Source organism: Mya arenaria, chromosome 11 (genome assembly GCF_026914265.1).
Source record: "Mya arenaria isolate MELC-2E11 chromosome 11, ASM2691426v1".
Taxonomy (NCBI): domain Eukaryota; kingdom Metazoa; phylum Mollusca; class Bivalvia; order Myida; family Myidae; genus Mya; species Mya arenaria.
Window position 1 is genome coordinate 42,390,507 of NC_069132.1, and position 17,362 is coordinate 42,407,868.

Genomic DNA, 17,362 nt, shown 5'->3' on the forward strand with positions numbered 1-17,362 from the left:
TATAAATATTGTGAAGAAAGGCAATTAACCATTTTTAATTAAAACTGTAATTATAACACGTAAAAAGTAGATATAATCTCTAATGTTACTGATAAGGTAGACATATTAAAATAGTCAGTGAAAAATAGTTTAGACAATGTTTTGCTGAAAGCGAGGTAATAGGTCAAAAGTTTTGACATAAAATCATAGCATGGAAAAATATATTCTCACGGAATCGATGATATGGGATTTCATATTAATGTCGTAGGCGGCACTTACCAAACTACTTTCATACTCTCAAAGCTGACAAAATGGTGAATTAATAGGTAACGTTGTTATTATTGCCATACTTTGGTGCACATTGTCAGACTCTTACATCACGAAATAAAGATAATACTACGTAGAAGGGGCAATTCACACACACAAGCGGCAACCCATTTCTGTCTTAAAATAGTAAATACTCTATTACATTAATTGGTACCTGAAACATTGCAATAACCTAACTGTCAACATGTTTTATTATCAAATTCACCTAGGCAATAGTTATACGAAGTTTCGAGCTTGTAACGAACACTTATGCAAACATATTAGTTGAGTTTACTATGTACACCTTTAAAGAATACTGTATATGCTATGCCGGAACAAAGCAATTATTCCGAAACTTCAATTACTTTCCAGACAATAATACTGCACACCTTAGGTGAAGCCGTTCTACTAACAATCCTTGAATCAAACTAAACAGAACCACGGAATTAATTGTAAAATGCCACCAAATGTACTTGTCTCTGGCATGTGTTACAGAATTATTAGCGCAGAGCAATTCTGGTAAGAAATGCAACAAAACGCTTCTACGGCAAGATCAAATGAACCTGCTATTTTGTGTTTATTACAACTATTCGCTTAAGATATTATCTGTTTGGTTTAAGGCCTGCGGTGTTGTTTTTCTAAACAGTGTCTGCTGCATTTCCTGGTGAATACAAAGGATCACAATATAAGTTATCATTCCATAGATGCACAAAAAAAAACGTATCAATTTTGATTAATTGCACTATTAACCTGAATCCAGTGCAACGAATATATGAATATACCATTTAGAGAGTCTGGTTCCCAATTATTTTAACTTTAGTGTTTCTGGTTACCATGTACGACCGTCATGACTCTAAAATACTCCTTAAATAACTTTTAAACTTTGCTACATATTGTGTTGAAAAAAAATCATCACACAGATTAAATATTTAGTTTTGCTATAAGAAGCTTTTACGTTTGTCACATATAAAATAAATAGGCAGATGAACATTTTTTTGGAGGAATCAAATACATCGTTTTGATCACATTGAACAGACAAACACATTTTGATTTAAAATGCAATATTTTGTCTACATAGTTTGAAAATGCGCTTACGATACAAGAATTTCTAGTGTTGGGAATCGGTTGCAATTTTACTATCGATGATCGGTTCCACTCAAGTAACCGATTATCGATAGTACAATCGGTTTTTAAAATACTAGATAGTACCCGAGTTGTAGTTTTATTCATGTACAGTATTAAACTCTTAATCATTATATGCATAAACCTTATGTCTATGATTGAAGTTATTAAGTGTTGTTGTATAAAAAATAGTTCATTTACTTGCTCATTGTGGCTTTCATCAGCCATTTTGTTAAAGATAACATTTGAACACTTACTTTTTTTTTTTTTCTTTTTTTTTTTCGATAATCGATTATAGCCAAATACTATCGATTGTCGCCGATTTCAGGCCCAACCAATCGATTTTCGATTATAATCGATCATCGGAAAATCACTAAGAATTACACTTCGCGATATCAGTTTTTGACCATTGTACTAATAAGATAACGGTAAAACAAATCACCCGTTCCACTCTTGGTTTTATAGTCAAGGCTACTGAGCCTCAAAATAGGCTGAACCCGGACAAAATTGATACAGAAATAAAAGTTATGTTTTCTGAAAGTTCAATGTCTGTAGTTTTCATAAACACAAAGTTCCCAAAAGTTCCCGACTGGGAAACTCTATAATTCAAGATGGCCGCAAGATGGCCGCCATAATTTTGAAAAATACCAGAGCTGCTTAAAGGAATTACATTTTCTGGCTTTGAATGTTTTAAAATCTTATTTATTGTCACTATTATATCTCTATTTATAGGAATAAGTCTTGTTATGACATAGTTTCTATTTTTATTAAAATATTTAAAAACATATACATAAAATATGCATGTGCATGGTGAGTGGGTGGGGAAGTGTTACATGTATTTCAACTATTAAACTTCATCTTTTTCTTTTGCACACCTCTTGATCATTTTCTTCACTTAACATTGTTGTGATTTATTATTTACTATTTAATAATGATTTGCTATATTTGGAGAAGTAAATGTCCAATTTAATGGTGAATGGTGGTTTAATGAAAAATAGCAAAATGTACAGTGATGGAATTAGCGCTCCCAGTAAAAACCCAGATATTGCAGACATTAAATCAGACAAAAATAGTGGAATTGATAGCAGTGATATTTACCAACATTTACAAGCAGCAATGAAAGAATTTGACAGCTTGTTAAGTGCAGAAGTGGACTTAAAATCTGTAGTAAAGTCACCAAGAGTTAATGAAGTTAAAATAACAATACATGATGCGGAAATAAACATGAAGGGAAGTAGAACTGCCAAGCTATGATTGGGTTAGCTAGACAATTTGAAAAAAAAGTAATCATAAAAGGCGAACGTACTGGTGACTGGCTGCTTCACTTACAGTCCTTATTAGAAATGCTTCTATTCTTTGCAGCAACTGGTCACAATGCATATGCAAAATCTACTTACATTTACCTGAATAAGATGCTAGATTTACCAACAACACATCCTCAAGTTTATAGGAAAGGCATGCATGTTATTCGACGTTCTGACAGATACTGGGCTGGGTTATCTACGGACCTCATCATAGAACAGATGTTGATGCGCAGTGTTAAAACAGTCGGTGGCTTGACAAGAGGAAGTGGGATGGATGAAGCTCAGAGGGCACAGTGGATCTTGTCTAGGCCAGCATGTTCAGAAATCAATTACAAAATGCAGGAATTAACAGGTCAGAAATGTGAGTCAAGCGAACAACACAAAGAAAGTAGCGAGTCAAGGAAAATTAGAGATAATGATGATATTCAAAAGATGTTTGCATGTCTTGTGGATAGAAACCCATTTATGGCAGAAGAGTCATTAAGAAGTATTGCTAGTGGTGAAGTAGAGAGTAAATGTGGACAGAGCGCATGAAGTTGGTATGAAAATTGTTAGAGATATGGAAGGAACGAATGTAGAAGATTTCAAGTTTAGCAAGAAAGCTCAGGTTATTACTATGAACGACAGCGCCAGTGTACAGGTGGGTGGCGATGAGTTGCAGATTGATCCACAGCTTCATTTCCAGAGATTAATTGTTGCTACCCAAGGAGCTGTACCTGTAGATGACTTGCATAATTTCTTCGCGTATGAGCTCTGCACTTACCCGCCAGCACTGTTTGAAAGTGCACAACTACTACGACAAGCCAATAAATCGGTACTAGCAAAGGACATAACCAACTCTATTCCGAATGATGACAGTAGATTTCACCCATTTGAAACAAAATATGTATTTAACGGGGCTTGGCTCATCCAAAAGCTTAACTTGCTAAGAGGAAGAACCTACAAGGAGTTGTGTGAAATGTATGTGAATAATGTAACTGATTACTACCCAAACAGCCACGTAGTGTTTGATGGATACAGGGCTGGACCATCAACAAAGGACAACACGCACACAGACGAACTGGGGGACGCATTGGTGCAGAGGTCAGAGTACAGGATGACCTACTGATGAATTCGAAGAAATATATGAGGGGGAAGCAGATTTTGATATAGCCATGACAGTTGTGAACTATTCAAAGTCAATAAACACTGTTGTTGTTGGTGAAGACACTGATTTGTTAGTGTTACTTTTCTATTATTTTGAAGATCATGTTTTCTCAGTAAATCTCAATAGTGAAGGCTGGAAAAAGAAAACAACAAACATTACAGCTGTTAAATAATGCCTTGGTATTGATGTGTGTAAACATATTTTGTTTATCCATGCGATACTTGGCCTTGGGTGTGATGCTGTTTCTAAACCACCAAGTGGATTAGGCAAAACTGCTTCATTTAAGTTGTTTAACAAGTCTATGAAATTCCAGGAATGTGCTCAGTAATTCGAAAAACTTCCACATGAAATATCAAAAGAAGAGATTGAACAACATGGTGAGCGTGCAATGATTCTCCTATACACGGACAGGCAAATAGACAGCATAAATGATCTGAGAGTCAGGTTTTTCATTGAGAAAAGTTCAAGTAACTCTTTATCTATTGATCCGGAAACATTACCGCCAACGTCCAGTGCAACAAAATACCATTCACTCCGAACATACTATCAAATGTTGCAATGGAAAGGTTTGGACGATAATCTCTGTGATAATGGTTGGATGCTCTCAAACGGCTTACTTGTACCAAACCTTACTGATATGGCACAAGCTCCAGCCAACATCCTTAAAGTAATTCGATGTTCATGTAAAACTGGGTGTAAAAGTATGTCGTACGTGTGACTGCAGGAAACTAGGCCTAAATTGTTTATCAGTGTGCCGTTACTGCGACGAAGCTTGCTGCAACCAACTGCAGTTGTATAATATTGAGTAGATCAATAAAGTAACCTTATTCAAATATTAAATGTGTGACAATTATTAAGCAATATCATAATCATTTTCTGTAAATGTAACTATCATGTAGTTGGAACAGTTGTCTCAGAAAAAATGTATAGTTCATTCATATGTAACACATTTACAACACTTATCCTAAGAAATATTTAAATGTAATAATTTATAACTCATATGTATAATTGATTTTGATTCCTTTCATTTATCAAATTTGACCTTAAAATGTGACCTTTACCTCAAATAAAATGATTTGATTCTTATATGGATAACAAAACTTTGTAATAGTAAACATTTACGTATAAAAAGTTGGATATATATCAGACGCAATTTGTGTGTTTGACCTCTAATGGTTTTTTTCTAATTTTTGACCTTTGACCTCTAAAATTTGACATTGACCTTGGATTTTAAGACACCATTAGTATGTAAATTAATTTCTCTTTCAATGTTAGACCAACATGTAAAATGATTTTAATATTGATTGAATGGTTGTAAAGTTATGCATGGATTCCAGAAATCCTCAAACAAAAACACGAAAAAAAGCAGAAAATGCCCCAAAAATAATTTTCCCAACAAGAAATTTTGGGGAACTTTATGATTAATGGTAAAACACACCAATTCCAATCAACATGCTTAATATCGTTTCTGTATCAATTTTGTCCGGGTCAAAAGCTGAACAGCCTGGACTATTACTGAGAAGTAAAGAATTGATTAAGCGCAAAAAACATATATACATATAACTTACATATTGGTTAAAATCAATTGATTGTTAAAACATTTTGGAATGTGTTTTCAAAATCAATAAAAAAATAAACTTGAATAATGTTGACGCTTTGAGAAAACAAGTCGATTAAAAGCGAAAAAATAATTTTACTTGTTGATACCAAAATTGCAGAATAGGAACTCTTAAGGCATAAAATGTATTCTGATTTGAGTGGGTACCGAACCCAAGCCGGCATAGTCATTTTAAAATTACAAAACCGACAACAAAACCAGACGCCAACAAGGACTCATACATTCGTTTATAACGCGTTTTAAAGTCATGGACTTCAAAGAAAATTGTTGAACTATATCAACATTTGTATATAGGAACCAGCCGTAAATATCTTTGTTTTAATTATCCTTATGATTTGCCACACCTAATTTCGTCAGACACAAAATGCATTTTAGGAAAACATGAGTGAGTCTCTTTAAAGAAAATCAAAGTTAAGATTGTGACTGCGAGGCTTGTCCTTGATGTTTTCTTGGAATTTTTTTTCTTCAAGCACTTCATGATTAAACTGAATTTATTTACGAACAAAATATTAGATTTCGGTATTGGCAACGGGTCGTATATTGTGCTCAAAACATCTCAGAGGTATTTCTCCTTCCAAGTAGTAAAATAAATTGTCAGTAAACGATCATCAAAGCGTTGAATTACATACCTTATTCTTCTTCTTCTTCTTCTTCTTCTTCTTATTATTATTATTATTATTACTATTATTATTATTATTATTATTATATATAATTAGGGATATAAATCAACGCTTTGACGTATACATATATATATTGATAAGAACACGCTCAGCTGACTTGCTGCCAGTTGCAAATCCCTAAGTATATATCTTGATAAGAAAACATTGAGCTGACTTGATGCCAGTTGCAAATCCATAATTAGATTTCTTGATCAGAGAACGGTGAAATGACTTGCCAGTTGCAATGGTTAAGGATGAAATAGTAAAATGCTTTTGCAAACATTGAATAAGGGGTTAACGAAATCAAGAGCATGAATACTTTACTTCAATTTTCAATCAGTGACTTATTGGAACAAATATAAACCTCTATCCATACATTTTCGAAAATAAACATTGTATGTGTGTCACTCCTGACTCCTAACTGTTTAATATTACAATTTTTGCATGTCTGTGTTAATTTGGTAACGAAGTGTTTACATAATTTAGAATTACTGTAATCAACTGTTTTGTCTGTTCTACTACTAAATTTTGATATTGTATTTTGTTTAGGTCAACTCTACGTATGACAAAGCCTCGGGACTTACATATGATTTCAAGATTATTGAGCGTGTACTGTTTGTTGGAAACTAGTGGACAGCACTCCGTCATTTAATGCCAGGAAAAGACAAGACTCGGAAATTGCTTCCATGTGAACTGCCTTGCCTGTCATGTTACGGTATAATCGCACTTTCGACATGATAGATATGCTGCTACAGTTCCAAATCGATTGACAGTATTTATCTTAAATATGCGGCCATTAATTTCAATCAGGCAACACATTAAAAGCGGTTTCAACACACTTTCTTCCTTCGTAAGAGTGTTATAAATACGTATAATTTTGGCGATCTACAGAAAAGAATGTGGACGTACATTAGCAGGCCGAGCGAGCTTTTTTTTATGTCAATCGTCAAAATTGAACTCGAACTTATTTGTTTGTTGGATCTTCGTCAGAATCAATCTACCAAACTAAATGAACAGAACATTTGAAAAATTATCGATTCTCATTTGCTCAAACAAAAATGCAAACAACAATTATATGCTATTATTTACTACAAACATTTCATTAACAAGTAAGTCTTAGTGAAAAAGTAGGCTTACTGAAATATACTCTATAAAAATCTTTTTTGGTTCATTCGACAGAATCGATCGACGTGAAATAAATGGACAGAAACACTGTCATTTGTTAAATTTACATAGAAATGGCGTTGAAATAAGACAAATGAGATGCATATGTAAATGTATGTAACAGGCTCAAGTACAAAGTTATTATATATCCAGAATCCGTTACCGAGCTTCTATTGATTAATACCATTTTGGATTACAATTATCAAAGGCTTCCACGAGAATGTAATCTTTCTGGGCCTTCATTAGAATAATTATGACGGTTGTCTGACAACTTTGACAAGAAATGATGCAATATTCATTCAAACTATTCTTATTATAACTAGATATTGTTTCTGTAGATTGTCAAATGTGATGCACAGATCAAGTTCATACAATGACAATCATATAAACTATCGAGGAAACATACTCCATCAATAGCCAAAATATTTGCCTGTTATGAAAATAATTGTCTTTTTTGCCGTCAATTTCGGTGGGATTCTCGGGATCATTGTCCGGGTTTTCCATTTGCATTTTCATATAATTACAAATATAGTCATACATTGTTTTCGACGCGTCTTCAACAAGTTTTGTATAATGTTATATTAGCATTTTTTGGAGACCGTTGTTGAGGGAGGCATTCATTTCTGAAACATATAGGACATTATGGCATTTATAACATACTAAACTTGCAACGATTCGAATATCCTATTTCATGTAGAATCGTCTGTTGAAACAGGTACATACTAATTCGGCTACTTACTATTATAGATACTAGGTAGAGAGACAATTTCGCTTATTCAAGGCTATCATATAGACATGGCAAACAACCATCACTATTCAAATATATATTTTTGTCATAAAAATCTCCAATCTTAATTTATGTTAATAATGTTTCATTTGTTCAGTAGTGTGTTCATTACATAGAAAAGGTGCATTATGTTTGACGTGTCAACATATAGGCATTGCAGGCTTTTGATATGCCAGTGAGATCAACCGTTCGTCTTTTAGTTCCAATGCTGCGCTAAAACCCTGCCACAGCCTTTTGGGAGCAAATGAAAGCGTGTCATTGATTGATTTAAGACTCGTAGTCACATATAAAGTGCATTGTGATGAAAGACGTCTAAAGACATAATCGGTTCGTATTGGATTCCGTATTGCTATCAGCTTTTTGTTATTAAGTCTATAGTTTTGAGATAATTAATGTTGAAAAATAAAGAAGTCTGGTATACGTATCCTAATGATAATTATCATTAAGTGATTACCAAAATGCATATGTTTTAGCACAGTATTAGAGGTAACCTGTCAATCATTGTATAACAATTAGTGGTTGTAGAAAACTGATTACGTAAGATTCTGTCAAAAGCGGCTAGCCATGATATCAGTCACAGCCTCGTGGATATATTTGACACTCAAAAGTGACGAATGTCAGTTGTTGTGATTATTTATAGTTCTCGATGCATGCTTAGCTTATGGGAAATGAGATTGACGTTTAATGACTGAAATTCGATGAAAACGGAAACTTTTCGGAAATAGAAACGTATCCACGTGTTCTACTCTGTTCTCGAAATCTACGATCTACAAAAGGAGATAAGGAAGACAAGATCGACTGTACATATAGTGTTCAAAAAGCTAAAAAAGTATGAAATGTATGGGATAAGCTTACTTTAACTAATTGCATTGCAGAGGCGTTGTCAGCTTTTCTACGGATTATTCCATCCAATAGATTGCTCGTAAATATTTAGAATCCACCGAATTATCAGCTAAATCGAATTTATATTATAAGTCAAAAGAAGAAAAATGTCAAGATATATGTTATGAAACGGTAGCTTGCCCAATACATCAATATCATACTGTTTTCGTAAAGAAAAAACAATAGGAATTTACCGCACTAAAACAATTCAATGGTTTGAGTGTTTTGCTATCCAAAAAGGGTCAACTGTTTCTGTTCATTTTGTATGCCTCCCATAAACTACGGATCATTTGTAACGAGGACACCTATTCAATCCCTATTGATATCCAAACAGCTTGGAATTGACATCACTCATGTTATGACTATTATTACTTTACTTACCTTGACCTTGTGTTTTTTGCGTTCTGTTTCAAATAGCCTGAAATTGAGTAAAAAATATTGACATCTTCATTTTATTGCCTAATGTTGTTTTATTTGATCCTTGAAGAGATACTTACATGTGTGGCTTTGTTTATAATGTGTTATTAAATATTCTGGCTTCTGTGTGAATTTTATGTTGATGGCTTCGTGAATTCCGATGAATGTCTTCCATACAATGACCCAAATGGCATGACTTATTATCTACTATAATCAACGATTTCAATTTTGTCTGATCATATAAACGGTAGATCTAATGAAATCATGTATACCAGACCCGAACGTGGCATACAAGTACAATACAACTGGGAATATCAACGAAATGATTTTCATGCAACTAAAGATAAACATGAGGAACATTGATGATTAAAAGTTGAATTTGCTTCGCTCGGCCGATAAATTATCGCACCATATTAGAAATTAGAAATTCACATTGATATATGAGCACAAATGCCAAGTGATCATCTGATTTGAAGTTCAGTATAGCATTAATGTTCTCCCTCAATATTAACTAATCTTGGTTTGTACAATACAACGACTGTGTGGCACATTTTTATTGTTTAGTTATGATGCCGAATTTTCTACATTAGGGCAATATCAACCATGATAGTCATGTTTCGAATAGCTATACTGCTCGAGGATGTTTGATGATTGCTTTCTATTCCGAGTATAATTATTATAATCTTTAGATTTCAAGCTGGCCCGGTCACAGTAGCCTCAGGAAAAGGGGGGAAACGACTGTTTCAAGCTCTGAAAGTAATATTTCAACATTCTAATTTAATCGAAATATACCATACTCGCACTGTGAGAGATAGATTGGTCAACTTTGGTTTTGTTTATATACATTTCTTACTATTTTGTCAGTCGCCAAAATCACTTTAACTCTAAACAGGATTATCGTTATAGTCACGTAAAATCCAGAATTTATTATTTAAAAAAGCCCTTAAATAAAGGTATGTTATGCGAACAATGTGATAAATATAAACATAGGCTACTCTCTTCCGAAATGTATCAATGCAGCAGAATAAATTATGGCCAATAACAAAACTTACTGTGCATCGGATTATTTATATTATATTAAACATAAAAAACTGAGTACTTCAGAGATATAAAAACAGAGGGAACAATTGATCATTAGGTGAAATATCCCAAGCAGAAACGGCCATTTTTGCAATGCACAGCTTTCAGAAGGCATTTGATTGTTTTCTGTTAAGGAGCGTTTTAAATTTGTTTATTCAATGATGAAGCCTTTTGTATGGTATGTTTCTCATACTTTGGGCTATGAGTACAGTCAAACTATCGACATTGTTAATGACAAGTTTTGTAAGGAAATTTAATATTTACGAAAATGTACTAATACACGTTGGGTTTTCGGAGAATGCGGAGGACTTCCATTACTTATTTAATATATTGTTATAAGTATTGGTGTCAATTGTTAACCATGTCAAGGGAAAAGTATCCTACACAATGTTATATGATGTTAAAGTCACTAGACGACGCTGTAATAATATGTTGTTCAACAAAAAGCTCTTCTTTTCATATATGGTTTGGGATTTGCATGGATATCACTGGAGACTGGAGATTGAATTTGCTTCATTAAAATGTTTAGGGATAGGAAATCTGATTACTTTCCCAGTATTGGCAAACTAGTAATAATAGCACGTGTTATCGTTACAGTTATTTTAGGAGCTTATTGAACTTTGAAATATATTTTCTGATAGAAATACTATTCAAGCATGAAATTGCATATGCCAAATTTAGATATTTTAATCATGATTTACATATTGAACTATGAAGGCATTTGCATATAGAACTGCATCACCGATTGCGTATTTTTGTTTATTGAAATACGCCGAGACGAAACTGTTTGTGAGTATCATTCCTTTTATGTTCTTAAAATAACACATATAAGGACTCACTGTTTGTGTGACTGGTATGCCTCATATAATAATTTGAATATTTTTATGAACTATAATACAATAAGAAATATCGCTGTAAATACACTTCATCTTATGAATTGTAACAAGGAATGAATACATGCATTTCATTAGTACAATTCTTTCATCTCATATATATATATAAATATATATATATATATATATATATATATATATATATATATATATATATATATATATATATATATATATATATATATATATATATATGTTATACTGCACCTGTATTGATTTTGAAGAGTGTCATTTTAAACATTTATTCTTTAAGGTTTTTGTTTACAAGCTGCTGAAACATTCTTTTCACACTTAAATATAGTATGGCCTTCAAGAGATCTTAAACAATATGATTTCATGAAAAGTACAAACTAGTCTGATCGGCGTAGAGAATCTCCCTATAGGGGTGGAATACAATAAATAACTTCTACTCTTAGATTCTGTACGTATTTCAGTGAAGATGAATGAAATGGAGGAATGTGTCTCGGCGTCCCAGCTGGCTCCTGGTAGCAAGATTTGCTTTAAATTGTACAAGATCAGCACGAAACACAAGCGTATGTGCGCCGCCCTGGAGGACAGGGTTGTCATCAAGGTATCCCCCAAGCAGAGCCTCATTCTTATTTCAAATACCTTTAAATAGTTTATAATATGATAAGAGTGAAACTGATATAGTGATAAGATGTCTTCCTCTCACCAGTGATAACAGACGTGGGTTCTATCACAGCCTGAACTATGTTTTCATTGACTCAATGATTGACAATATAACATGCATGAGAGTGGTTTAGTGATATAGGTTTGAGTTGTACCAAGGACAAACATTCAATTGGACTTAGTACTGGTGTCTTCCATGAAATGGACTAGAGAGATATTCATAAAAAAATATATATATTTTCACCAATGAGCTAAAACTAAGTCACGCTCTAGTAGGGCCCTTTATGCCATCCATATAGTTGTTTGTTAACAGTCCTCCTAGCGGCTCACGAACAATCCTCCAATGTAAATATTTATTTGACAACGGGAGACAGCTTACTATTATAAAAAGAATGCAAACTGTTTTCCTGTCAAGTCATCCCAACGTTTCCAAACAGTAAGTCCCTACCTAACGGCCGACTGAAAACGTCTTGGTCGGGTCCGACAAATCAAACATATTTAAGGTTGGTCTCATATCAACTAAATACTTTTAAATAATCGACCTATATCGGTAATGGGAAATGTAAATAATTGTAATAGGACATTTATGAACTTAAGTTCTTTTCACTAGCGGTTTAATTTACAACAATGTTATAAGTTTAATGTAAATTCGAGTTATAAAGATCAAGTCACGTATATCGTGTCAGGATATTACCTACTACAGTAATTATCTTGATTCTGATTTTGTTAGGGCGCTGAGAAAGAGGTTCAGCTGGATTACGGATGTTTCAAAATCGGTTCCGGAGACGAGAACGAGGATGAGCAGGTGCCCGTTGGCATGGAAACAGAGGAGGCGGCAACAAAGGCTGAGATGTTCCGAGCTCTCTCTGATCAGCAATATCTGAGTAATGGGGGTGAGGAAACGACCTCTACCGGAGATGACACACTGCGTTTTAAAAATTGATTTTGCAGTGTTAAAATAAAGTTCTAGTCAAAATGTGAAAAGCTGGTCGAGACATTCCAATTTTAAATGCTTCTTGCCATTTGTTGATTACAAATTGTCAGCCATCTGTTTGCCTATCGATAAAAACACCCTCTTTTGGTATTAAAATACTTCTTTATAAAATATCTTTACAAAATACAGTCATGTGGATACCTTTGTTAACAGCCCGAAAATGTAACCTGCTATTTGCTCATTGAAGAATGCTCCATGCTATTTGCCGATGGCCTGTTTGCTTATTTTTAATTGCTAATACTTATAGTCAAAATGCCATTTTCTGTTCTTTTAAATTTGAAAAGCTTGTAAAGAAGATTTAACAACCTTAAACAAATCTTTTTCTCCAGAAATAAGCGAAAACTCTCCAAGATATAAGTTAAATATCAGAATCAAGTATGCTTTTTAATGAACAAAGAAGAAAATAGCAAATGGCAAATGGAAACACGAGACCACACATTTGTGTAACATCAGATACTGATAATGTTGTAATAACTTGTCTCACAATCGTTGTAAAATTAAAAAGTTAAAACATAACTTAATAGAAACTATTAAAACATTCTCCGATTAGCAAATATCAATTGGCAATTTAAAATATAGCATGTCATAACCGGATTGTCAAATCCATGTTTTTATTTTTAAAACAATTATAATCATAAAACAAGACAATGGAGCGATGCTTAACGTTACCAATATGACTGTATCATAATGTAAAACATACAATTGATTTGGAAATGAACATTCAACATCATAATGACCATTTTATAATATCATGATATCTGGCGGCAATATATAACATTTTGTTTCAATCCCGAACATGAATGTTAAATCATTATCAATGATATAGTTTTTTTCCTTCCATTTTGCAACATCATAACTTGTCAAATAAAACATCGCATATTCTTCCATGCACGTGTTCTTTCTTGTTTATTAAATGGAGTCAAAGAACTCTTACAAACAGTGTGTGTATACCACGTGATAAATTACGTCATATATGCTACGTCGCAAGGCAACATTTTGCTTAAATTGAAGATTAAAAAAAGATAACTTCTGTTAAACTATACCATTTTAAATGAAACAAAGGACAGTCTATGCCGCTTAAAGAGCCCCGCCTTCGTTTATTACCGGAGTTTACAAAGGCGATTAGTTTCATCAAACACTTTGTTTGAAGTCTCCATTCGAAGCAAAATGTTGCCTTCCGACGTAGCATTTATGACGCAATATATCACGTGGTATACAAACACTGACAAAAGGCAATAATATATGTAAAATTCGTTTGGTGTTTCCCGACCGCCTTATAAAAACACCCGCAAGCGAATCATGTTTTTGAGCCTTTCCGGTGTTGTTGTTGGCAAAATTATGATATGGGTAGATAATAAACGACAGCCATTTTTTTCTTATGGCCTTTTGCTACAGTACAGTTCAGATTTTTCGTTTTGCCGATTTCGCTTTAAGAATGAAAAAAGATAAAATTTGAAATACCCGCAAACTTTTTTAGTAAATGAATTGAATTAAAACAAAAGGGACACTCCGTAGCTTTAAATCTAATCTAGATCCCAGGCGTTCCGGCTCAAGGTCAATGTCACAAGTCATGTTCCAATGTTTTAGCTAATTGTTTTGACCATGATCCCGTTTGATACGAAGAAGAATCACTTTGCTTTCTCCATTGATATACACATGTTGTCAATGTCTGTGATTGTCAAAGTAGTTGACGCAGTGCGCGTGCGTTTTAAGCGTAGGATAGGATGCTGCTCCCAGAATGTTATTATTTCACGCCACCAACTTAAATGACGAATCTTCATTTGTCCAGGACTGGTCCGGCGGTGACCTAATAGTTTCCATATTGGGTCATGTATCTTTAACTAGTACCAAAATGGCATTTATATTTTCGATTCGTATGAAGAAATGAAACAATTGTTGACATCTTGATCATTGTAAACAGGTTTATACATCAGCCGGGCGCAGGGAACCATATTCGGGTCCGAGCTTCGCATAAAATGTCTCAATAATGAAAAACATATTCCTGTTAGAGTGGTATCCGTCCGTCTGTATGTCACACTTCGTGTCCGCTCCATATCTCTTACACCTTTTAAGGCTTTTGGTGAAATTCAGGTCAAATGTTAACTACATCGAGACGATGTGCTCAATGTCGTCATGGTCGTGGTCACAAGTACCTGTTGTGTATAAGATATTGAACAAGAGATGCTCATAAAACACTCTGCCTACATGAGCGCCTGTTTGTCAGTTATTCTAGCGCTGTGCTCGCTTATGTTTAACTTGGTAGTGAGTTAAAATTACAGAACAGGGAAATGCTGTTTGAAACAACTTTCATGCTCGGGATCTTACGGTACAGGTACCTCGGTAGCGATTTCATCGCGCTGTCCAGGGTTGTGGTTGAGATAAAGAAATAATTTCAGATGTATTATAGTGAATATCACGTTTCCGTTTAATGTTGGGTTTACGAAAACATCCCGGGAGAAATGTCGAGGATGGGCCCGAAGATGCGTTTGAAAAGGATGGAGCAAAGACTCTCGACGACAAGGTGTCGGAAATCGCCATGACCTGGTTGGTATTCAATCTACTGTAATTGGTCAAACTGATTATGTTTTTATGGCATCGTTCAGCTTTTGGACAAGCCTTTTCTGAGAACTACATTTTTTTTCAAAAAACTGAATTCATGAAGGTAAACAGTGAAAGGGAATGAGTCAAATTCTAAATGCTTGTGAACACATGTATGCGGTTAGAAAGTGTATGTGAAAATAATCTACAACTCTATTATTAGCACATGTGGCCAAGCAAAACTTTAACCGATTTCTACCAATCGGGTTAACTTTAAATATCATGAAATAGTTTAAACATGAAAAAATGGTAAGTTGATTATTTCTTTAATAGTTAAAATCAATTATAATAATGGCTGATTTGTTAAAATTAATGCATAATTTGATAATGACAATAAATCCCTGTACCACGTGAGGCTAATGTTCTCTATCCCATCCTTTCTGCTGGTCTTTACAAATACTCAGAAGAAATGGGCTGTCCGGGTCTAGAGATTCCACAAGGCACCGGACGATACAAAATTTGAATAAATGAAAAATATCTCGGCGTGGCGCAATCTCTGGTTGTGTGGCGTACGCACGATATTTTGACCGAAATATTTGGCATCAGCATTTGTAAAAAATCCTCTATGAGTTAAATTTTACGTTTTTCAAATTTAATTCACATTTTAATAAACTAGTGTGTTTCCGTATTGCAAAAATAAATACAAAATATCTCTATTTCTTCAGTGATAAGAAATAAGAACCAAATTTTAAAATGATTTCTAATAAAAAAAATCTTACCCCTCATTTCGACCGTTTTCACCTGTCCTTGTTTTTTTTTGTCGCTCAGTTTTGAGTTTAATGAACTCACGCCCAGTTCCAGGGTCAAACCTCAGATGAATGTCATCCCGTCTCATGTAACGCAATTTAGCTCCAGTACTTATACCAAAATGAAGTACATGTGCACACCATGCAAAAAAGTGGGCTCGTGCAGTTTAGTCACCAAGACTGTCGACCTGATACATCTGCTCCAGATGTGTGTCGGTAAGAGCCTCAGCTGCTCGAGTTTTGTTCACCTTCTCCTTCGTCTTCAGGTATTCTATTTAATTTTAAAGACTTGTCAATCTTTAGTAAATTCAACATCAGGAATGATGGATATCCTTGTGTTTTCACATCTAAGATGTCTCTCGACAGAGTTCACAAAGCTTCTAAGGCTTTTTGGCTCATACACCTCACCTTTTGTTTTCTAAGAAAAACTTCCACATGTATTCATTAAGCTCAGTTGGTTGAAAGAATTGAATATTCCTTGAGTCTCCTTTTGGCAATAAAAATCTACAACTTTTATTTCGCTGTTTGTTCTTTTCAATGATCTTTTTAAACTATGTTCTCAGATAGAAATTGCTCCACGTCTACGGTTTTGAACCTTACTTGCTCTACCTCATTTTGTTTCTGTTGTTGTTAATGTTGGGTTTACGAAAACATTTTCAGTTTGTTGTTGTTTTTTTCGGCGTTTTAAGTGTTGTTGTCTTCATTTTTTTATCATTTTGCGAAGTTTATTCTTCAAATTATGAGTTTTAAAAAAGTTCTGCATAAAAAAAACAGTAAATTCCTCATCAAACTATTCGGCCATTGTATCTATTGCCGCACTACAGACGACAACATATATTAATTCTTCTCTTAATACATTCATGTACCTCTTTAAGTCAAGGGAAGTAAATCATATAAAACAAGAAAAAAAGTATTCCCAAGTTGTCTGCATTGAAATATTTCACTGTTTTAAAATTTTAGCCCGCTCTCGGTTTTAAATCAAACGTCAGCGTGCACAGAGCTGGGACGAAATTTCAACAGACGTCATTTCCGAGAT

At 34.0% G+C, this 17,362-nt stretch overlaps 1 protein-coding gene across 1 annotated transcript; it reads left to right on the plus strand.

The window, feature by feature from the left end:
* The first annotated feature begins 11,798 nt into the window (after window positions 1-11,798).
* On the plus strand, window positions 11,799-13,869 carry LOC128208190 (uncharacterized). Its single transcript, XM_052911628.1, has 2 exons — window positions 11,799-11,929; window positions 12,719-13,869. The coding sequence occupies exons 1-2, from the start codon at window positions 11,807-11,809 to the stop codon at window positions 12,929-12,931; spliced, it is 336 nt and encodes a 111-aa protein (XP_052767588.1). The 5' UTR covers window positions 11,799-11,806; the 3' UTR covers window positions 12,932-13,869.
* Window positions 13,870-17,362: the final 3,493 nt, after the last annotated feature.